Consider the following 22,968-nt stretch of genomic DNA (forward strand, 5'->3'; position numbering starts at 1 on the left):
TTAATTGGAATTTTAACTAAAATTTTTTAGTATTATTTATTTTAATAAAAAATTATATTTTTATATTAAAAAAATCAATTTTAGTACTATTTATTTTATCCTTTATTTTGTCCTTATCCTCCCACACACCATATACCGTCTAAAGTTGCAACAGCAAGACAATAGTACCATTGTACCCAACTTCTTTTTCTTTAGTCCACTCGTCTGTGGATTTGGATCCTCGTCGAATCCCTTCCTTGGGGATCCTAGGGATCAACGAACACGGACCGTTGATAAAAAATCGTGCATTCCCAATTAAATGCTTTTTATATTTTTAAAAGTAAAACATCATCGTTTTACGTGAAAAATTATAAAAAAGGTAAAAATTGTGGCCGCTTGATTTTTAATCAACGGTCCGTATTCGTTGACTCCTAAGATCCCAGGGAGGGGATTCGACGAGGATCCAAATCCCTCCTCTGTTGCAACTCAGCTGCGCATGCTATCCTTTTGTACAAACTTCTTCGGTGCAAAACATTTCTACTCCTCGATCGCAAGAGCTCAACTTGGAACAGGTGGTCTTATACAAGGACCAGCTTCTCTGCCATCCTAGTTCCCATACATTCTCATCCCCTCCTATTTTGTGCGGTCACTATTAAGCCATGTCAACATTTTATATTGATTTTTTTATAGAGATAATAAGACAAAAACCAATAGTGATATAAAATGTTGACGTGGTTTAACCATGACCACACAAATAGAAGGGGATGAGAGTGTATAAGAATTGGAAGGGCAAAGAAGTCAAGTCCCTTATACAAAACAAGCACCATACCTTCCAAACTTCTGTCCATATTGATAGGATTAAAAGCACACCACAAAGTAGCACATTGATGTCCTATTGATTTTTCTTATTAACACTAAAATTTGTCAATTGTAGCATATGAAAATAAGGGTCTTTCCAGCAGAAGATTGTTTTATCTAACTACCTAAAATGTCATAAAAACTGGGTTGTTGTCTCTACTAACCAGCCGCCGAAAAATAATTATTAGACCGACTTACACTTATCTCAAGTCTATCAAATTTTATATGAAAATACTAGACACACAGAGCTACACTCACACAAATTTTTGGGATTTTTGGAGTTGATTTGCTATTTAAATTAAATCGAACAAAAACAGAACAGAAACAGATTTTAAATAATAAAAATAGATTATAGTTCACAAGCTAAGAAAACGAGTTAGGAGAATTGCTATCTACCACCAAATAATCATGAAAAAATGTTATGTTTCATTCAAATTCCTTCTATTTCTGGATGAAGATGCTCAAGTTGGCTCAATGTTAGAATTCAACCTATTACTCTTTCTTATGTCGTATGTTAAGAGAATAGCGTTTTCAACTTAACTTAGTCCCTAAAATGCAATCTAGAATGGTGTGTTCATAGATTTAACAAGTAGAAATCATTAAGAACGAAAAGAGTTTGAGTCATCACAAGGCACCGTAAGTACTAGTGTTGTCTTACTTATCCTAGAAATTGGTTCACATGTTAATCGCAATTAACAAGTGCTACTCTAGAACATATGTAGGTCCTTATTTGACTAGGGCAGACACACACATATTCATAGCATTAGAATCATAGATATGCTTACTAAGTATGCATCCGTAGAAAACACATAAAGAATTCGTCAATGAGATAAGTAGTGAACCAATTTTCATCCATTCATAAAAGTAATTCAAACGAAATGTCATAACAAACTTGCAATGATATTCGGGGCTTCAAAACAGCCCCTAACTACTAAAAATTTAGTTACACAATTCTTAAGTTAAAACAAAAGATAGACATGAGTTTCAGAAAATAGAACTGAAAGAAATTGACTGAGGCCTCCTTTCTCCTTCCTTCCCCAATGCTACTTTTAAACCAATTCTTGCTGCATCATTTTCTTCTCCTTAAATCACCCACTAATAACCATTTAGTGATGACAATAAGTGAGAGGAAATGTAAAACAATTGTAACTCCTTGGGTAGCCTTTATGCCAATTACTCCCTCTTAATCCTCATCTTTAATTCCATTTCCTCTGATATTTGAATAGGTGTCAGCTGGTTTGTTCTTGATTGCGTCAGTTTTGGCTACTAGATTTATTGGATTTATTGCTTTCAATGCTTTCTTGTCAGTTACAAACTGTTCAACCTCTTGGGAACCTTTCATTGTTAAAACGGCCATAACTTCTTCTAGAAAAATGATATTAACAATCCGCGAAATCCTCCAGAAAATAGACATCCGTAGCTTTCTAAGCATATAAGGCTTATTCTCTAATTCATTTTGAGCTGTCCGCAACTTGCTTCCAAAGTCAACTGACCTGCACAGACAGTTTTGACGAATTTGTTACTTAAAATTCCATTTGTGTTATTTTTCTTTTCTTTACTTGACAAATCCTATAAAACACAAAAACAAAGTAAATAACTCAAAAATATAAAGAACTAACTAAGAAAAGACAAATGAATTTGATATAAAAAATATATAAATATAAGCTTATCACATATGCTAATATGGTGCAATATATTGATCTTAGTAGTTAGGGTTCACATCTTCTGGCGACTCACACTCTTGTATTGCACCGATATTATCATCAACTTCACTACGTAGGTTTTGTAGATGATGTGATTAGGTAAATAATGGATATAAAATTTTATAGCAAAAGGCTTCAGTTCAAGGAGAACTAGCAACTATTTACATACTTTTTACGTATAATGATCTCTTCTTGACGTGAGATAATTTGTAGTTCATCGATATTTCCTAACTCTAGTCTAGAGTTTAGAGGGTCCCATCGAAAAGGTGATGTGTCTGGTTGACTAGCTTTTGAGGGCATTAGTTGCTTGCTTAATAAGCAAATGAGACATGAACTCCTCCCAAGAAGCAACCAGACCAAACCAACAATATGATTGACAGTCACTGTCCCTTCCGTTTGTGGAATCTTTAGTATATGTTGTCTATCTTTACCACTGTAAGGTTTTACTTGTGACCAGCTTTCTGAAAATCCACCAAGAAAAAAACAGTGACTCGAAGTCGATAGTTGCAGCAGAAAAGGGTTAATTAATTAAGAGGTGTGGCATTTGCATCACTTCAGCAAGTAACTAGAACTAGGGTTGGCGCCATATTCCTGTTTCATACAAGAGTTTGCAGCTGAACAAGAAGGAAGCAATTAGAAACCCTACTTTTCTGCATTAATGCTATGCTTAGCTTTTAACAGGCGATCTTTATGACGTCTTTTGCTTCCTCAGAATGTGTCATGCCATCTCTATCAAACGCATCTCTCATTTCGTAAATTTGGAGTACATGGATATTAATATATTGTATGTTGTGTGATGAGTTTAACGACTGGATATGCACTAAAGACTCCAGGAAATTTCAACGGATGAATCTGAGCCACTTAAAAGACCGTGTATAATTTACATTGATGTATAGTAGGACTCTTCTTGCCTATATTGCTGGACTATTTGCACTAGTGTCTTCCATGAGAGAGAGAGAGAGAGAGAGAGAGAGAGAGAATGTTACGACAAAGAGAATCAAAGAATAGGGAAGAACAGAATGAAGATTATCAGCATGTTCACTACTTGATGCCTACTTCAAAATCGGCATTCAAGCAACCGCGGTCGACAATGCAAGATATGGAAAGATTGTGAAAGTTCACGGAGGCCACATTGTCCGATCCTTGGCAAGAAAAGACCAGCACAGCAAGGTGTACACTTCGAAAGGTCTGAGAGACCGGAGGTTCCGGCTGTCAGCTCATACTGCTATACAGTTCTATGATGTCCAAGACCGCCTTGGCTACGACTGTCCGGGTAAGGCCATTGATTGGCTCATTGAGAAGTCCAAAGCAGCCATTGAAGCACTCTCTGAGTCTGAACAACCTTGCCAAGAGTACTATGATTGCACTAATACTAATGTTTTTGGTCAGCAGACTGAGCAAGAAATTGGAGAACAAAGTATGCATCAGTTTTGGAATCACCCGGAAAGCAATGGGGAACTGGAAACAATGAGCAATGTTAGTCCCATGAACAATGTCAACAATCTGAAAGAACCGGTTTTCGATCCTCACCAGTTAAGTTCATTGAACTATGCCGAAGGAGCCCTCGATTCTGCATCAAGTCTATCGGATTCCAAATTCAAGGAGATGGGATGGTTTCAAAGTTTGGTGGCTTGGAATTATAATGCAAGTGATGGAGGAGAAATCTGTCCTTACAATTCATCGCATGTATCTCTGCATTAGCCATATATCTTGTCACAAGTTTTATTTGCTTCATGTCTTTTGAATTGTGTTTTTAGCTCGTGTTAAAAATATTCGTAATCTAATAATCTAAATCGGATTGAGTTACTTTTTCAGTTATTTTCTTGTCGGTCTTCTTCTTTTTCTTTCCATTGCAAGTTTTGTATAATTTAAACTACGAGAAGCGGAATTCGAAGTTGGGATAGAGGGATAGAGCACACATCTAGCTAAGCATGCTGGTGAAAAATCTGAAAGAGAACAACCAAGAGTAACTTCTAATTACATTGTGCAAAAGCACAGAATAATCCACTCCAACAAATATTTTGTATATTTACAATATAAATACAATAATCCTTTTTCCCTTTCACAATATACATTAATATGAAGAAAGAGGGGAAAAAAAGAATCATAGAAGGATGGTTCACTCCTAAATCCAGGTCTTGCTCGATAACCGCTACTGCACGCGCAAGCACATTACTTCCACACCACTACATGTACAAGAATAAGAAATGACGCGTATTTAAACAAATGGCTCTTCCCTCATTTTTCTGCTGTTTGAGTCGATAAGATACCGAAGACATTCTTATTTAGTTTCTTTTCTACCATTGGATCGGAACCAACAAAGTCAATGTTCATTTCTGAGTGTTTTTTCTTCAGTTTTAATGCTCTCTGCGGTTGCCGCTGATTTTTCTTCGACAGCTGAGTAAGACAATCTCCGAGCCTTTGTAGTTGGCTTACCATTTGATGAAGGAAGTTTAACTAAAACCGCAGCTTTTGGCGTTGGTGAATTTATGTTCTTACCATCTGGGCTTGCTTGCTTACTCTGCACTTTCCTTGGACTAGGTGACTGTACACGGCTTTCCCAGGGGCGAGCAGCAATCCAGCGCTCCTTCCAGCTCCATCCCCAATTAGCTTTACCGAGTTCATAATTACCCAAGCTTTGGTTCTGACTACAGTTGGCCCTCCACTACAAATCATGGAATATGTTTTCAATTTCAATTGATTCAAGGTCAAATTAACGGGTTCTACTTCCATGCTACGTAGAATTAAATGCTACGAGAACAAATAAAGTACAAATATGAGAAAATAGTCTACCTGATGAGAAAATGCATATGCCATAGCCCGCTCGCGCTTAACTGCTGCTTCTTCTCTTTGATATATCCTTGCAAGAATTTCATCCATTGTTTCAGAACCACCACACCACTCCGCCTGTCACCGAATAAGACAATTAATCAATGTTATTATGAAAACAAGCATGTGTAGTCACGAGGGTCCGAGGCTGATGAGGTGATGGTTCTGTAGCACGAGCGCACCAAAATTACAAAAGAAACTTGCAGAATCCTAAGTCTGGCAAGCTCACAGATGTGGAAGCTGCTGGTCTCACCTCTATTTCATGAAGCTTTGCCTCAAGTTTTTGTTGACTCTCTATTTTCTTCTGCTTGATCCGTCCTTCTGTTACCATACAGAGTCGGCGAGCTTTAACCTCAGCCTGTATTTTGCTCCATGAATGAAGATAGCTCAATGTAGTTGTAGTTTGCTTTGTAACAGGATAAGCTTGGGTCATTATTTGCAATCTTACAATCCCTTTCAAACGCCGTAACGATTTTCTAGCCTGCAATGGGTGAAAGAAAATCTTAGGAACACAAAAACCAGCGTAACAAGACGTGCTCCTTCATGCATAAATGTCTACAATGCTCCTCATCTATCACGAAACGGCAATTATATTTAGAACAGTTTGAGTTTTCATTTGAATCAGAAAAGGAAAAAGCTGCCATGTAATAACATCATTCAACTTTATTACCAAATCCTCATTGCTCATCAAGATTCAAACTAAACATCATTCACTGAATAAGAAGAATGCAAAACCAAAGATATAAAACAAAATTCCACAGGATCACCGCGTAAAGAACACAAACAGCGTTGAACTTTTATACTTTGGAGACTTTAGTGCACACATACATACCACATATGCACGGAAAGCAGTCTGAATCCGAATTGCAGCGATATCCTCAATTGGCAATCCAATATTTTTACCATTCGCAAAAGTAGACTTTTTCAATTTTATGGAGTTTGATTTTCCATGAGCTGAAGATCCCTGTCAGAAAATGTAATGAGGGTTGAGGAATGACAATTTCATACCAATATCAGTCTTGGAATGTTACATACAAATAACTCGCCTTTAGTACTAGTAGCAACCTACCGTTAAATCATAAACCACGCATTCACTAGCATGTCTAGGTTTAGTGTAAAAGTCTCTGTTCATGAAGTAAAATGGTAATGTAACTCATGTATGTTACGACTGCACCATGGATTTGTGATGCCTTCCATTATTTATAAGATAAGCCAATTGCAAGATAGCTACGGCATAAATTAGAATTCTAAACCTCCATACACCTCGTTTAAGATTTCCAAATTCCTAACCCGATTTCCTAACTTGATTTCAATTGCTGGTCACTTCACAGCTTCAAATTCATTTCGTTAACAAAAGCTAAACAATGTAAAACAATTTGGAGGCTCTATACCTTCAACTGTTTTGAACTGTCGTCCTTTGATTTCTTTGTGCCGAAAAATACCTTAAACCAACACCCGGAACCCATACCTGATAGTGAAACTCTGTGTCCAATTTAACATAACCCTGCCAACTAAATACAATCACCATCAACATTAAGCAACAAACAAGGATTTAACTTTAAGCATTCAAAAATTGCTCTCTTTTTTTCCTTCTGAAATCAATCCAACAGTTAAAGATTAAGCTACATTATCCAATAACAAACTGATATAAATCACAATAAACTAACAGTTGACCAAACTACATAATCCTCACAGTAAAGCCTATTCAGCCTCATTTGTTCTTCTGCACTCTGCTTCGTCCCTCGATTCTCCTTCGATGTTTATTCAATCCGAAGGCTAGAACAAGAGGGAGGAGTGCAAGACGAGAAAAACGAAGTGCGAAAATCACTTCTTCGAAGAAAACCAGTTGAAGTCAAACATTGAAAACTGACTTCCATACGAATCTGCATTCTATGAAAAACCCCTTATGCATTTAGCAACCAGATCCCACCCATATGATATGGCCCATATCTTCCAAATGCACAAAAGGGTTATCTCCAAATCATGTTGTCAACTCAAAAACTAAGACAAACAATGAAAAACCGAAGAAAACAGCATCTGGGTAAGTCTCACATACCAGAGAAGCAGCTTGAAAACTCCAAGAAATCAGTTTTGTTTTGAGAAATGGTTGCTCAAGATTTTGGAGGAAAAAGTCCGTGTGGGGGCAGCAGTTGTAAGAGCAGCAGTAAGGAAGAAGCAAAACCCCTGAGAAAGGTGGGGGAGAAAGAGAGAGAGAATAAAAGGTGGGTGTGGTGGAATGGAGATTGCCATGGCCCCATCACCACCCTTTTTTCTCACCAAAAAACGAAAATTATAATTTAAAAATTAAATTAAAAATCTTGCAAAATACAAAATTGCAAACCTTTTTCATATAATATCAAAATTTAATCTATTATGTTTGCCTTGCTTGATTTTCTCACACCTCAATCACAGCACAGGCTCAACCAACGCTAATACAACTCAACGTGTGGGGTGGTGGTGGTGGTGGTGGTTTGGAGGATTGAGACTTCAACAAAAGCAGGCTACAGCGATTGCAGAACAAACCAACATGGGCAATTTGGCATTGTCTGATTGAAATGTGCTGCCTTTCTATTGATCTGAAATTCGTCATCAAGCTTCAATCTTTACTAAAATAAGATACCAAATAATAATACTCCAAAATATCCAACGCATAAATCGTCATCGTATTATATAATGGACGTTGGTTAGGAAGTCAAGTTGCTTGTAGCTTCAGACTTAAAAAGTGTGTGTTGGTGATTTGGTGAATAAATTGCAAAGAAGTCTAATGAGCATTCGTCTATGCACTCGAGATCTTGTGTGAATTTAATGTAGATTTTTCTAGGATGTTACTATTCACACACCCATTTATTTTTTTTCAATTCTTTTGATCCAATGGCCAAAAATTTAGAGGGATGTGTAAGAAATAAAATGTCTGTGTTGGTAGCACTACCCTTCTTCTATTGTTTGCAAATAATAATAATAATAATAATATTGCAAAGAAGGTGCACACAATGCAATGCAAATTTACATGTTGAGGATGTTGAGAATTTGGCATGGATTTCCAAAGAAGGTGCACACAATGCAATGCAAATTTACATGTTGAGGATGTTGGGAATTTGGCATGGAATTCCAACTGAAGCTGGAGATTGGATGTGAAGTTGGAAAATTTGGTAGGAGATGTGAACTTTTTTTTCCCGGTGATTTCAGTTATAGTTGGAGAGAAACAAATGTAGCTCCAAATGCTTCTGCAACCCCTTTTGTGGCCTAAGCACTCTTCTAGTGTGTTAAACAAATTTATGATCAAACTAATTTTTTTTTAAATCTCAAATATGTTATTTGAGATTTAACTGAATCATCTATCTTTTTATCAACATGTGTATGAAATTTGAATTCAGGATATCCTTCTTTCAAATAAAGACTGAATAACTCTTAGACCAAATGATCGTTTGCAATTACATACAACTATTAATCATCATCAACCTCTTCTTAAAACTACAAAATGTTGATTGACTCAATCTTAATTAAACATTTTTGTGAACTTAAATAAATTACCTTCCAAAAACATGAGATTGAAATTGAAGTTTTTGAATTCCAAATCCTTTTGAAGTTTTGCTCCAAATCACAAGCAAATGTACCCAAGCGATTAAAAACATAATTATGCAATAATGCTTGTTGTTGGGCTTTTGGCTCCTCTGCGTTTGTTGCTTTGTAAGTTTAGTCCTCTCTGTGTTTGTTGGTATCCTTCAATTTGTTGTTTTTGAATTTAATGAGTACTAGTTTAGCTGCATTCATCATTTTTTTAAACAACAATAATCAAGCTTTATTTCATTAAGTGAAGTCGAATGTATGAATTCTAAAACGCCACTGCTAAACAAGCTCGAAAGCACTCATTTAACTATTAATCATCTTGAATATTAAAAAACAGCTGGAAACCTTTTGTGTCATATATGAAGAGGTGATTAGTCTGTTGGAACGCTCCGATTGAGGTCATACCAGGAGGATTATCGTCCGGAATCATTGCAAAGCAAAACTCGATGTTTCCAGCTTCATTCTTCACCATATAGAAAGCATTCAACGCATCAAAATTCAGATCGACATTGTTGTCGAAATGGAAGGTGATCCACGGAAACCCCGTAAAACCGTGCCAGTTCACCACCTAGTCGCACGGCTCCAAAGGCTTAAAATCGCTAGGGATCCTCCTCACGGTCGCTTCACCCATCGCCGAGAACACTGCTTCTAAACCTGCTACTAATACATCGTAAGCAGGCCTTACAATCGTGACCAGTACGCCTGAGTGACTGAGTCAATCATAGTTCCCCCTGTTCCGTCGGGTCGCACCACGAAATCCTCCGGCGGAATGTTAAGCCTTCCCCCCATGATGCTAATTGCTAGTAAGTTCAGGTAGCATATTGGGGCGTTGTTGAATCTCCTCAAGGCTGTCACACTTAGGTCGGGTTTTTCCCCTATGCTTGCACTGCATCAAATTTTAGGAACGAACTGGTGGGGCCTGCTTGTTGTTCGCGTCTCGGGCAATACGAGAACCGACCGTCGCCTTGGCCCTTGGCTGGGGGAGCCTAACTGGGTTGCAAACGTCCGCGGACCAAAACCAAGACCCAATACACCTGACATCAGATTACCGTCGTGGTTAGATGCTACCTAAAAATAAAAAATGAGGAATAATATTTAATTTGTCGCACAAAAAAAAAAAAGAGAAAAAAAAAAAAAGAGGTTCATTAATTTGGGCCAGTCAACCTAGTTGTTTTTTTATTTACCCAGTATTTATTGTGTTTTGATTGAAACCCTAACTTTTGTATTTATTTCTTTTTTAGTTGTATGATTATTACTTAGAAATTGAAAAACATCTAACCATGATGAATGGGGTAGGGCATCATCATCATTCATTTTCTCAATTATCAATTAAAGATTAGTTTTTTTAATAAAGAAATCACTTATTAAAAAAAAAAAAAAAAAAAAAAAAGGAAATCACTTGGGTATGTTATATATTAAGAGGTTACATATCTCCACATCATATATACTAGCATATGGGCACACATAAAGTGTGTGAGAAAAAATTTTATTTTTGTTTTTGAAATAGGAGAGAGGAAGAGAGTGATAGAGAATGTGGGAGTGGGAATTTTTTTTCGTTTAATTAGAGATATGTTAGGATTACATGTAGGTGAGGCTTTGAAAAAAAAAACAGCAAAATTTGGTTGTGTGAAATTACATTTCTGCCCCATATTTCTTATTCATGTTCTGTTTTAATTAATTAGAAGGTTAAACTGGTAATTTCATAGGGTTTTGGTTGACAATGAGTGTTTTATTAAGAGTGGTGATATTCCTACCTCGGTGTCTTATTTTCCCACCCACCATTTAATGAAAATGTAATAACATATTTATCATTTTAAAAGAAGACTCTTAAACCCCTATTTAATTTAGTACTAAAATTTTGAAAAAGCAAAAAATAATTTAAAATAATAAATAAATAATGATGGGTGGGGTGTGATATCTTTGGTGGAAAGAGGTTGGGAGCGGTTGAGTTAGAATCGACGGAAAGGTTGGAGGAAGGAATGGGCGTGTGCTAGATGAAGGCGAGAAACTTCAACAGAGAAAAAAGAGAATTGGGTGTGAGATCTGCGGTTTTGACAAAAAAGGAGGAAGAAGAGTGGTTTGGGGATCTGGGGTTTTTGCAGGGTGGCATTAGGTGTGAAGGAGATGATGAATGTCTAGGTCTTAGGTCTTGCATTTTCTTTAATTTTTTTTCTATTTTTATTTATTTATTTATAATATTATTCAAAGATATATTAGAGTTATTTAAAAAAAATATTATGGTTAGTTTGGGAATAATGGTGGGTGGGGAAATAACATTTTACTTTTTTAATTTTCTATGGTGGGTGTGATTATCATGTGGGTGGGAAAATAAGACACTGAGACGGATCTCGTAGCACTCTTTATTAATTAGTAGAGATATGTGTGTGAGTTTATTGCTACTACTAGGTAATGTATAATAGCGCTAAGCTATGCATGAAATAAAAGGTGGATATGATCACATTTATTTGCTTTCATTGTTTAAAATAGATAGCACATATATTGTCCGGCCGATTAAGAACTTGCAAAGCAATTCTCTGGACCAAAGTACAGTTTGAACTCTTTGGTGTCATATATGAAGCGGTAGTTTGTCTGTTGGAATGCTCCAATCGAGGTTGGCATAATAGGATTGCTTTCAGGAAGCATGGCCAAGCAGAACTCAGGATTTCCAGAAGCACCCCTCCCAGTAACAAAAGCAGCCTCATGATCCATATGCATATTTGCATTATTCTGGAGATTAAAAGTGATTATAGGGAAGCCCAAAAACGCTTCTGGCCTCAGCACCTCATAGCAAAGCTCAAAAGGTCCGTACTCCCCAGCTGGGAGCCTTCTCAAAGTGCCTTCACCAGAAGCTGCAAAAACAGCTTCCAAAGCACTTACCAAAACATCGTGTGCATGTCTTGAGATTCGAGTGAAAGCAGATCCTGAGTCGATCATGCTTCCTCCAGTCCCATCGTCTCGGACAGCAAACTCTTCCGGTGGTATGGGAAGCATGTGTCCGTTCACACTTATACCCAGTAAATTTATGTAGTAGTATGCTATTGTGTTGAATCTCCTCAATCCTGTCACACTTAGGTCAGGTCTTTGTTGTATGTCTGCTCCAACTTTTAGGTATGAGGTGATGGGCCCTACAACTCTTTCTCTTCTGAGGCAGTATGAGAAACGACCGTTGCTTTGACCTAGAGGGTCTAATTGGCTGACAAACGTCCGGGGACCAAATCCAAGACCTAGCACGCCAGATATCTGATTAGTATCGCCTGCAAAGGATACCTGAAATTAAGAATGAAAAATCAGTACCAATATATCCAATTAATAAAAACAGGTTTAGGTTATAGATAAACACTCATCAGTATAAATTAATTAAACAGTTTAGTTAACATTATGGTATCAGTCCAAATTTAATGACAAGCAATTATTTCTAAAGTAAGTAATCTTGTAACTAAAGCAATATGGTCGCTCAGTACAGTCACAAGACAAAAGAACCCATATAGCTTTTTTTGCAAACCAAACATAAGAAACTCGATCTTGGAGTAATTATCTCTAAGAGGGAACCATTTGTCTATATTTTCTATATCTTTGTACAAATACCAAATAAATTGACCAAATTGTCAAGAGATTATGGACCAAATATACAATAAATTATTTATTGACAAGATACCAATAGAATTTATCAATACCTGGTTGCTGTCAATGGCACAACCAAAAACCAAACCTTGAATGGACTCCCTACCAGGGCCTGTGCTGCTGTCGAAACTGAAAGTTTCAGATGAAAGATAGCCAGCTACAAAGCTACGGTTAGCGTAGGTTCTCTCAAACGAACAGAAGTCTCCAATACAGAAGCCCTCACAAAGCGGGTGCGCATTACAAGGTAGATGCTGATAAGAAGTTGATCTGCTACTCGGAAATGGTTCATCTACCACCGCAAAACAGCGGTGCTGCTCACATTCTTCGCATTGCAGCCAAGTGAGATCGCTTGCAGTGTCCAGTACAAGGTTGTACAGTTTGAATTGCGGAGACGATGTTGGGATTGTGCCGATCCCAATTTTGACGCTGTAGAGAGCCACACCCATGTTAAGGTTCATGAGCATTCGGACAGTTTCAGGACTATACGAAAATGTTTGATTGTTTGCAGCTGCTAGGGTTGTCATGGTTTTAAGGTATTGAGCACGAGCGATGGACTGGTTAGTTAGGGCTTGGATTCTCTGTTTGTGGGTGAGGTTTGGTTGGTAGAATGGTGACTGTGGGTCGTTTCTATGGATGAGCTCAATGGTCAAGCCACCAGGTTTTGCAGTGATTATGTGACATTGTACTAGTAGTGCTAACAAGGATGATAGTAGGAACAGGAAAATAGGGTTCTTGGTTTCTGCCATGTATTTCAAAATTATTAGAGAAAATGAGTCTGAAAGGATAGAGAGACTTGCAAAGTATTGACGCCTTTATAACAGAAGGTTGTTTGAATAGGCAGGAAATAATTAATTCACTCATTAAATTCTCTTACTTGATTTTTCCTTTATTACAAACTCCATCCTTACTAATTTCATCGGAGTATGCATTCATTTCCATTCGTTTGGGCTTACTTTCGATGATAACAATTGTTGTTTTATATATATATATATATATATATATATTTTTTTTTTTTTGAATCAGTGATATTATCTATACTAAGAAAAGGAAGTGAGTTTAGTCTCACAATAACGGAAGGTTGTTTGAATAGGCAGGAAATAATTAATTCACTCATTAAATTCAAGTTGTCTCTTACTTGATTTTTCCTTTATTACAAACTCCATCCTCATTAATTTCGTCAGAGTATGCATGCATTTCCATTCGTTTTGGCTCACTTTCATGACAACAATTGTTGTTATATATTTGTTTTTTTTTTTTTTTGAATCAGTGATATTATCTACATTAAGGAGAGAGGGTAGACTTAGCCTCATAATGGGTAGCAACAATGTGGTTCAAACTCGTATTTGGCGAGAATCGAACCTAAGACATTTCACTTACAAGTGAAGAGAAATACCACTAGATTGTAGTATTAAGTGGCTAATTGTTGTTATATATTAGTTATAGTGGAAGGAATCGAATTCTTGACCTTGCTCAATTCTGACTAGTTTTTTACTGTATGTATATATTGTTAATGAGTAAACTAGATTAATTGAATGATCAAAACAAAATAGATTTTTTTTTTTTTTAAGAAAACCTTGACGTCGATGGTACGAGAGAAATTAAAAAGTTACACCTAGGCAGGAGGATGAAAACCTTACCTCTCATAAAGCAAGAAAAATAAAATAGATTAATTTCAGCGAATTCTTTGTCACAATATCAAATTAATAAGAATACCTAGAGTAAATATCATTGTAACTGTAATGGAATCCATTTAATTAGTATGAACAAAATAAAAAAAAAAATATCACACATAACACATCGTATATACCATATTTGTAGTTACTACTTATATTGATGAACTTTATTTCTATTAGAGAAGTACAAATACGGTACCATAGTAGGAGAAACTAGTTAAGAGATTGTTTGGTATCCTTCTTGGACCAATTTTTTTTGTTTTAAAATCTAATGAGGTATTAAGTAATTTAATTAGCTGCATTTATCAATTTTAAAAACAAAACAAAATTAAATCCGATAAACAAAACAAAACCAAACAAGCTCTGAAGCACTCATTTAATTATTAATCATCTCGAAAATTAAGAAACTCTAAAGCACTCGTCCGTTGGTACGCTTCAGTGGAGGTCATACCATGAGGATTATCGTAAGGAATCATTGCAAAGCAAAACTCGATATTTCCAGCTTCATTCGTCACCATAAAGAAAACATTCGACGCATACAAATTCAGATCGGCATTGAGGTCGAAATGGAAGGTGATCCACGGAAACGACGTAAAAGGTTGCCGATTATAAGTGGAAATTTGAAATGGAGTTGATGAATTAGAGCATCTCTAAAGAAGATGTCAAATATAATATGTCAAAATTTTATTTGATGGCTGATATGGCAAATTGAATACAAGTCCTAAATTTTATTATTTTCCAATGGATGTGTCAAATATTTATTTTATTATTTTATTGGGCCTAGAGTTAAATTAACTATTAAAAAATAATCAAAATTAATTGTAGTTTTTATTCTATTGGTTGTTAATGGGACCCATATATTAAAAAAAATTCAATTAAATATATTTGACTCCTTATTTGTTTGCTGTCAAAAAATGTAAAAAGCAAGAAGTCAAATGATTCACATGCCACATCATATATGGCATATTCATTGGAGAAAACATAAATGTCTTTTAATCCTATTTGACATATTTGACATCTCCTTTGGAGATGTTCTAACAATCCAAAGAAAAAATAAATAACCACCGATTCTTACATCCCAATTTTAGACTGAGTTAATTAACATGCATCGGGTTTAAACAGCTTTTTTCAGTAACCTTGAGCAAACTGAAAATTGTCTATAACAACTCATTAAGTCAAAGCATTGGCAATTCTCTGATACGGCATAAACGAGATGTGCAATACTAATGGATGCACGAAGAGGTATTCATCAACGAAGAAGAGAACAAACAGAAAGATGGAAAAAAAAGTGGAGCCTCTTCATGTTTCTATCTCTAATTGTTTTTATTCATTAATCTCTTGATATTATTCAATTTTGAATAACGAATATATGTGAGGGATGAGGATTTGGCGTTTCTATTTATAAGCAAAAATCTCTTGAGAGAACACACCTTGATTTGGGAGACGTATGGTGACGGAGACGTATGGGGACGGAGACGTATATACCAACTCCATCGATTAAAAGATAATATATAATTTCACACAAAAAAGTTATTTGGTGTAAATGATTCGTTTTGTTACCATATGTACTGGTGCGTAATGTCATTTGCCTCGATTTTACTATACAAAATTGCCGAATTAAGCATTTACAAATGTCCATTCAAGAAGCCCAATATATGACATGTTGAGAAGGAAACCAATGAACCTGTGCACAGACTTGCACTTTTCCGTCTTTCGTACGGAGCGCGGAGCGCGGAGCACGGAGCACGGATCAAGATTAAATTTGGTAGGGGCCCAGAATTATTGTTTATCATCTCCTTGTTGAGGATGGTCATATGTAATATCTTCGGTTAAATAAGCAAATATTTTGTTCATAACGCGGAACAGTGTACAAAGATAACAACCTCGCAAGTCTTAAAATTCATTAAGACCTGCGAATATGTAAAATAGTACATGATGATATACATGAGAAAATAACACAAAAAATTCATAACACATACTTAGGAACTTTTTTACTTAAAACTCCTATTTTCTCAATTCAGCTATTTCTCAAAACTTCTTTGTACCTAAACTAAACTGAACCTCATCTCTAATTTTTCCAACACACCACATTTGGTATTTTTCTTTTCATTTTGTAGCAAGTAGCTAACCAAGGTTACAACTGCTTGAAATGACACTTTTGGAGAAACAGTTGGTAGAGCACAACGATCATCTGGATCTTGATCGTCTTTGGTGGGCGTATTCATTCTCACTGTAATGATCTCTTTACCGACAGGCAATTCTTTCACTCTATCATTTATACTAGGAAGGTGCTCAACATCCATCACTTTTCTATACCGTAGACCATAAATGGCTTCACGCAAATCAGACATGCCTTCATCTTCGCCATTTTTTCTTAATATCTGACCAGATATTGCAATGGTGAAAACAATTTACAATGGTTGTTGCCTTCGCATCAGTGTTCCAAGCCCGCATTAACAAAATTGATAGCATTCAATATGTTAAAACCTGTACAAATTTTGTCGAGTTAGTTGTAGAAAAGTATAAATTGTAAATTCTCTCATTTTTTGTAATCCGTTCAACCTAATTTGAAAATATCTGTACAAGCTTTCGTTTACTTTTAAGGCCTCCATTTTCTTCTTCTTTGTTTCACTGTGATTTAATATATATGTTACCACATGTGCAGAGCCACATGAATACCAAGATGGGCACGAGCTCATCCTGAACTGTTTTTTATTTTATATCCGTTATCTGTTAATTTTTAACTAAAGAGCATGTAGCTCCTTAGTTATTGGAGTTTTAATGTTTCTGCGTGCCATGGGTTCAAAACTTGCATCCTTAATGTGTTTTTGAACCATAAAACAAAAACACCTTATAAAAATTAACCCTTTTTTGTTTTGGCGGTTGATATAAAACAATCTTTTTTTGTTGCTTGATATTAAACAAGGTTAATTTAGAGGAAAAGTCAATTATGTTAAAAAATATCTCATAATAATAGTATTAAATTATGATTTTAAATTTGTGTCTGAATCTAATGTTAACTTTTTATCAAAACTCGTAACAAGTTCTTTTTTTATGATATAATTATCTCAAACTAAATTTTTCATACGTTTTAAAGGTCTACCACAATACTAATTTTTTGCATACATTTTAAAGATTTACCACTCTTATTTGATTAAAATTTTCCATGTCAATACAAAAAGAAATCTTTCATTTAATCTCATTAGTTATATTGCTATATTTTATTTAATTTCTTTCATATGATTTAAAAATCCCTCCTGGTCTGAATTTCTGGCTCCTTTACTGTGTTACCAAATCCGTCCGTTATAATTAATTAATTATGCATGCATGAACAACTGGTAGTGGATTCATAAATCTTAAGTAGTAAATCTCATTTGTTAAATTAGTAAATTCATTTGTTAAATTGGTTTCCGTTTCTGCAGAATCAAGAAACAGAATCAAGAAACGAAATTTACTAATTAAGATACATGAACCTAGTACTAATTGTTCATGCATGCTTAACTAATTAATTATAATTCATGGATTTGGTAACACATCTACTGTATATCTTACCCTAGATTTCAATTCAATGAATGTAAAGAGATTTTTGCTTATAAATATAAACAAGATCACTTCCCTCGTATATGCATCTTATTCAAAATCAACATATAGACATATAAAACATGAAGACCCTTCTCGTCTTTCTATCCTTCTAGTTGTTCTCTTCTTCAGTACTATTGGTAATTGTTTCTTCATCCATTACTTTGTTAATTTCTGATTGGACATGTTAAACACGTAACTTATATTCTCTCGTCAAACTATTTACCAACGTAAATAAGAATTGGTCTGACATCATAAAAATGGATTGGGACGTGCAATTTATCTTAACAAAGAATAAATAATTTATACTGGGGACACTTTGGACCCTAACTATTAATATTCTTTGACTAAAACCTTGTTGGTTTTTAAATTTTTATCGAAGTCCCTAAAATTAATGTGAGACTGTATTTCTATGAAGGTTACTATATTTTTTAAATTAAAAATTGAAATTTATAGTTGTTTGTATTAATGAGTTTTAAATTAAAAAAAACCCATAATTTGTGGATTAAAACTATTAAAATATAAATTATACTCTCCAATATATTTTGTGTGTGTGTGTGTGTATATGTATGTATGTATATTAAAATTAACAAAGAAAAATTATTGTACCAAAATATGGGTACATTCTTCAAAACCACACAAAAAAATACATATTAGGCTTAATAACATTAGTAAATTTATTTGATTAAACTTGACATGGATACATTCTCAAATCAAGAAAAAGAATGTACCCATATAAGTTTAAAAATGAATTAGAAAAATATTGAATAGATTATATATATAAGGGTACATTTTACTACAACAAATTGATATATTTAAGAATGGGTACGTTTTAAGATTAAAAAATTAACAAAATTACATGAATGGGTACATATAAGATTAAAAAATTGGAAACCTTTTTATAAAAAATTAAGGGGTACACACTTATTTTAATTTATTTTGGAAATGTTTTGAATTGAAAATTATTTAGGAGTTTAATAAAGGTGTGAGCATTAAAATCCTAACTCAATTATTAATTTTTATTTTAAAAATTATGTAACTGACATGTAAATTCATTATTGCATTAATGCTAGAGACCTTTATCAAAATCTAAAAACTAATAAGATTTCAATCAAAGAACATTAGTAACTAAGAATCAGATACTAATTTTCCCTTTATACTAATATGCACGTATGGCTTGCAATTGCAGGAGCTAAGGTTTTGGCAAATGAGTATACAGGTCATGCTTGCGGGAGAGTAGAGGTGATGCCTAATTGCCAAGAAAAGATATGCAACGACTTGTGTCTGGAAAAATATGCAAAGGGTGTTGGTCTCGATGCTAAAGGCTATTGCAAAGGCGATAAATGTCTTTGCATTTTTCCCTGTTAGAAATAAATTTAGTGATTTATGACAATAAGGTTGACTCAATTTAAAAACCACCAGAGTATTGGTTTAATATTAATTATGTACTTTTTCCAAATATTAATAGAAAGAAAGGGCCACCATATTTTCCTATATATCTTCAAATTTTTAACTTTATAATCTTTCTTGTTAAACTATCTTCACGAGTTGTAAATAAAGTTATTCAAAAGCGGATGATGTTTTACCTCCACGACAGAAAGAAATCATTCTTATGCACAATGATGCTATTTCAACTTCTAATTCTCCTCCCTAATAACTAACTATTTAATTCACTAATGCTATTATTCTACTAAAAAAATGAAGTATTTATAAGAGTAAATTGTAGTAATGGTTTCTCAACTTTAACTCAATTGGAGAAATGGTCCATCAACTAAAAAACCGTGACCATTAGTCTCTTAACTTATCAAAACGTGTAGTTATGATCATTTTTGTCAATTTCGTTAGAACTTTCGTCAAAATGAGTCACGTGCCACGCACGTGAGGCTGAATGAATGGACAAATATGGAAAATTAAAGGAGAAAAATTGTAGCAATGGTCCCTTAAAGTTAATCCCATTGAGAGAAACGGTCCCTCAAAGGCTAACTAGCTAGTTAAACCCTAGTAGGAGAAAATTAAGCACTCAACTAATTTTTCGGAAAATAAAGCACTCAACTAATTTCTAATCATCTCACATATTAGGAACTCTCGAAACTATTCTCCGGACCAAAAAACAATTTGAAACCTTTTGTGTCATAGATGAAGCGGGAATTGATCTGTTGGAACGCTCCAATTGAGTTCAAACCATGATTATCTAGCTCAGGACGTACTGCCAAGCAAAACTCCATGTTTCCAGACTCATTCTCCACAACAAAGAAAGTAGCCCCATACTCCAAATTTAGATCGGCATTGTTATCGAAATGGAACGTGATCCACGGATACCCCGTAAAAGCTTGCTTATTCACCACCTCGTAGCACGGCTCCAAAGGCGGAAATCTACTAGGGATCTTCCTCACGATTGCCTCCCCCATCGCTGAGAACACTGCTTCTATACCCTTCACTAATACAAAATAAGCAGGCTTCAGAAGCGTAGTCATTGGCTGGCCTGAGTCAAGTATAGTTCCCCCGGTTCTGTCAGGTTGAACGGTAAAAACCTCCGGCGGAATGTTAAGCCTACCGCCCATGATGCTTATTCCTAGTAAGTTTTACGTAGTACGATGACGCGTCGTTGTATTTCCTCAATGCTGTCACACTTAGGTCGGGTTTTTCCACTATGTCCGCGCCAAATTTGAGGAATGAAGAGGTAGGGCCCGCTTGTGGTTCGAGTCTGAAGCAGTACGAGAACCGGCCGTCGCTTTGGCCGGCGGATTGCAATAGAGTTACAAACGACCGCGAACCAAAACCAAGACCCAGTATACCGTACATTTGATTGCCGTCTTTATCAAATGCAACCTGACAATTAGGATAAAATTAACATAGGCTTATACGCACCTGAAACTGAAAACAAAAATAATTATCAAAACCCCCTAAATAAATAAAAAATTGACGTTCTGGATAACATACGTACCCCAGTGTTGTCCATGTTGCAACCAAACACTAAATCTCGAACAAGCTCTCTACTGCACGGAGGGCCGGTACTACTCTCAAAACTGAACGTTTCAGATGCAAGAACACCTTGAACAGTGGTATGGCCGTCACCATAGGTTCTTATAATGGCACAAAACGCTCCTTCACAGTCAGCCTCGCAAAGTGGGTGGTTTCTGCACGGCAGAGGCTTATATGAAGAAGCGCTACTAGGAAACGGTTCATCTACCGATTTAAAGCAATGGTGGGTGCGACATCCATCGCATTGGAGCCAAGTGAGATCGCTCCCTGTGTCCACCAAAAGGTTGTATGATTTGTATTGCGGAGAAGTAGAAAGTGTGCCTACCCCGATTCTGACGTGGTAGGATGCCAAGTCCTGAAAATTGTTAAAGATCATACGGACTGTTTCAGGAGTGAAGGGATCAAGTGTTTGATTTTTTTTAGATGCTAAGGTGGTCATGGTTTTTAGGTATTGGGCACGTGCTATAGACTGGTGGGCAAGTTCTTTGTTCATAAGTGAGGTTTGGCTGGTAGAAAGGTGACTCTGGGGAGTTTCGACTGATTAGCTTAAGGGTCAAGCCATCAGGTTTTGCAGTGACTCTGTGGCATGGTGGTATTAGGGCTACTAACAAAGTTGATAGTAGGGAGAGGAAAAGAAGGTTGATTGTTGCTTGTGCCATTTTTGTTGCACTTTGAGATATTATCTTACTGAGTAACCTATAACACAATGTGAATGAACACTGAGGCGGAATGTAAAATTATAATCTCCATAATTCTATTCGTAGTACAAAGGCTTATATATACAAGCGTGTAGAGTTGTGTACAACTAAGAATTCTCCAAATCAGGAATATAAAAAATCCCTCCAAATTAGGAATACAAACAAAGTTGAATTATAATATTAATTACTAAGCTTAAGAGAAATTATTTTCCTTAGCTACTCCACTAACACGGAATAGTAAAGACTGCATGATGCTTTTATAATGAAAATTTTAACTGGATTAGCAACTAATTAATTTTCACGTGTTTCTTTTTTAAAGAGGGATAACTGGTGGCAAGTCACGGTTATTCACCCCTTTCGAGAGTAGAGAAGACTCACAAAAACATTTCAGCCTCCTCCTGGCCACAAGTCTAACTTCCACACTAGCAGCGGGTTTCAAACCCAAGACCTTCAGTTTTTAGTTTGAAATAAGTCTCGCAATCCGCCATTTACCTCTGGGCCACCAGTTCGTGGTTATTAATTTTCACGTGTTAACTTGACATAATATCCCTTGTTTGGTTTTTTTTTTTTTTTTAATTTAATTTAATTTATTTTTTTTTAAATGTCTTATGTAAGTTTTTATAATGAATAAAATAAAGGCATGTTGGAAACACAAAAGACATTTAAAGAAAGAAAAAACTTATATAAGTACTGTTGTAAACATATTTAACTGAAGAATTATAGAACGGAAGAGAGGTGTGGCAACAATAGAGAGTGAGAGATTCAGTAAATTTTGAGGTGTGTGTCTTATCCCACTCCTGTTGTGCCTTTGTTAATAGTAGTAAGAAAGTAAATTCCTTACTTTTTAGGTATTACAACTGAATCAACTATCTAAAAGATACTATAGAATCCTACTAAGATTTACACAATCACATTACTAAGTTTCTCTAAAATTACTCTTAGATCAAAACCAAAGGCACAAATAAGATTTACTCTTAGGATTTAAAACTTAAAGTAAATCTTATTAGGATTCTATAGTATCTTAGATAGTATCTTAGATTTACTATAATTTTAGAGTAATCTTAGATTTACTCTTACTAAGTAATCTTAAACTTTTTGTTTTTAATGATTTGGGCACTAAACTTACTTCAAAAGGCTTCATTCAACCCTTAATATTCTATTCTCTGTCATATAGACGGCAAATTCCTATTAATTGAAAAAAGAAAAACAAAACAAATCAAAACCAAGTAAGCAAGCTTAGAGTAATCTTAGATCACAAATAAAGTTAGAAATTTGGCAATAAGAATGCTTACTTGGTTTTGATCTAAGAGTAACTTTATTTGTGATCTAAGATTACTCTAAGTTTTAAATTTCTAACTTTATTTGTGATCTAAGAGTAAATCTTATTAGGATTCTGTTGTGCCTTTGTTTGTGATCTAAGAGTAAATCTTATTAGGATTCCTTACTTTAAGTTTTAAATTTCTAACTTTATTTGTGATC

At 35.2% G+C, this 22,968-nt stretch overlaps 4 protein-coding genes across 6 annotated transcripts; 1 reads left to right on the top strand and 3 right to left on the bottom strand.

Moving 5' to 3' along the window:
• The first annotated feature begins 3,428 nt into the window (after positions 1–3,428).
• LOC103944454 (transcription factor TCP1-like) lies at positions 3,429–4,241 on the top strand. The gene is made up of 2 exons (XM_009354921.2): positions 3,429–3,435; positions 3,616–4,241. The coding sequence occupies exons 1-2, from the start codon at positions 3,429–3,431 to the stop codon at positions 4,239–4,241; spliced, it is 633 nt and encodes a 210-aa protein (XP_009353196.2).
• Positions 4,242–4,492: 251 nt separating this feature from the next.
• Positions 4,493–7,948, bottom strand: LOC103938886 (protein IQ-DOMAIN 9). 3 transcript variants are annotated; one of them, XM_048582530.1, is made up of 6 exons: positions 7,771–7,948; positions 6,761–7,634; positions 6,202–6,333; positions 5,623–5,850; positions 5,334–5,447; positions 4,493–5,205 (listed from the first exon to the last, which is right to left on the bottom strand). In XM_048582530.1, the coding sequence occupies exons 2-6, from the start codon at positions 6,833–6,835 to the stop codon at positions 4,864–4,866; spliced, it is 891 nt and encodes a 296-aa protein (XP_048438487.1). In that variant the 5' UTR covers positions 6,836–7,634; positions 7,771–7,948; the 3' UTR covers positions 4,493–4,863. The 3 variants fall into 3 exon arrangements, with proteins under 3 accessions (XP_048438487.1, XP_009347238.2, XP_018500968.2); XM_009348963.3 differs by having other exon boundaries at positions 6,761–6,873; positions 7,426–7,948; XM_018645452.2 differs by having other exon boundaries at positions 6,761–6,880; positions 7,426–7,948.
• Positions 7,949–11,447: 3,499 nt separating this feature from the next.
• LOC103944445 (aspartic proteinase nepenthesin-2-like) lies at positions 11,448–13,081 on the bottom strand. Its single transcript, XM_009354913.2, has 2 exons — positions 12,611–13,081; positions 11,448–12,203 (listed from the first exon to the last, which is right to left on the bottom strand). Exons 1-2 carry the CDS (start codon positions 13,079–13,081, stop codon positions 11,448–11,450), a joined length of 1,227 nt encoding a protein of 408 aa, XP_009353188.2.
• Positions 13,082–19,884: 6,803 nt separating this feature from the next.
• On the bottom strand, positions 19,885–21,230 carry LOC103944434 (aspartic proteinase nepenthesin-2-like). The gene is made up of 3 exons (XM_018646706.2): positions 20,754–21,230; positions 20,396–20,638; positions 19,885–20,241 (listed from the first exon to the last, which is right to left on the bottom strand). Exons 1-3 carry the CDS (start codon positions 21,228–21,230, stop codon positions 19,885–19,887), a joined length of 1,077 nt encoding a protein of 358 aa, XP_018502222.2.
• Positions 21,231–22,968: the final 1,738 nt, after the last annotated feature.

This window comes from the organism of the source record quoted next, unplaced genomic scaffold (genome assembly GCF_019419815.1).
Source record: "Pyrus x bretschneideri cultivar Hongxiangsu unplaced genomic scaffold, Pyrus_bretschneideri_v1 Contig19, whole genome shotgun sequence".
In the NCBI taxonomy this organism is placed as follows: Eukaryota; Viridiplantae; Streptophyta; class Magnoliopsida; order Rosales; family Rosaceae; genus Pyrus; species Pyrus x bretschneideri.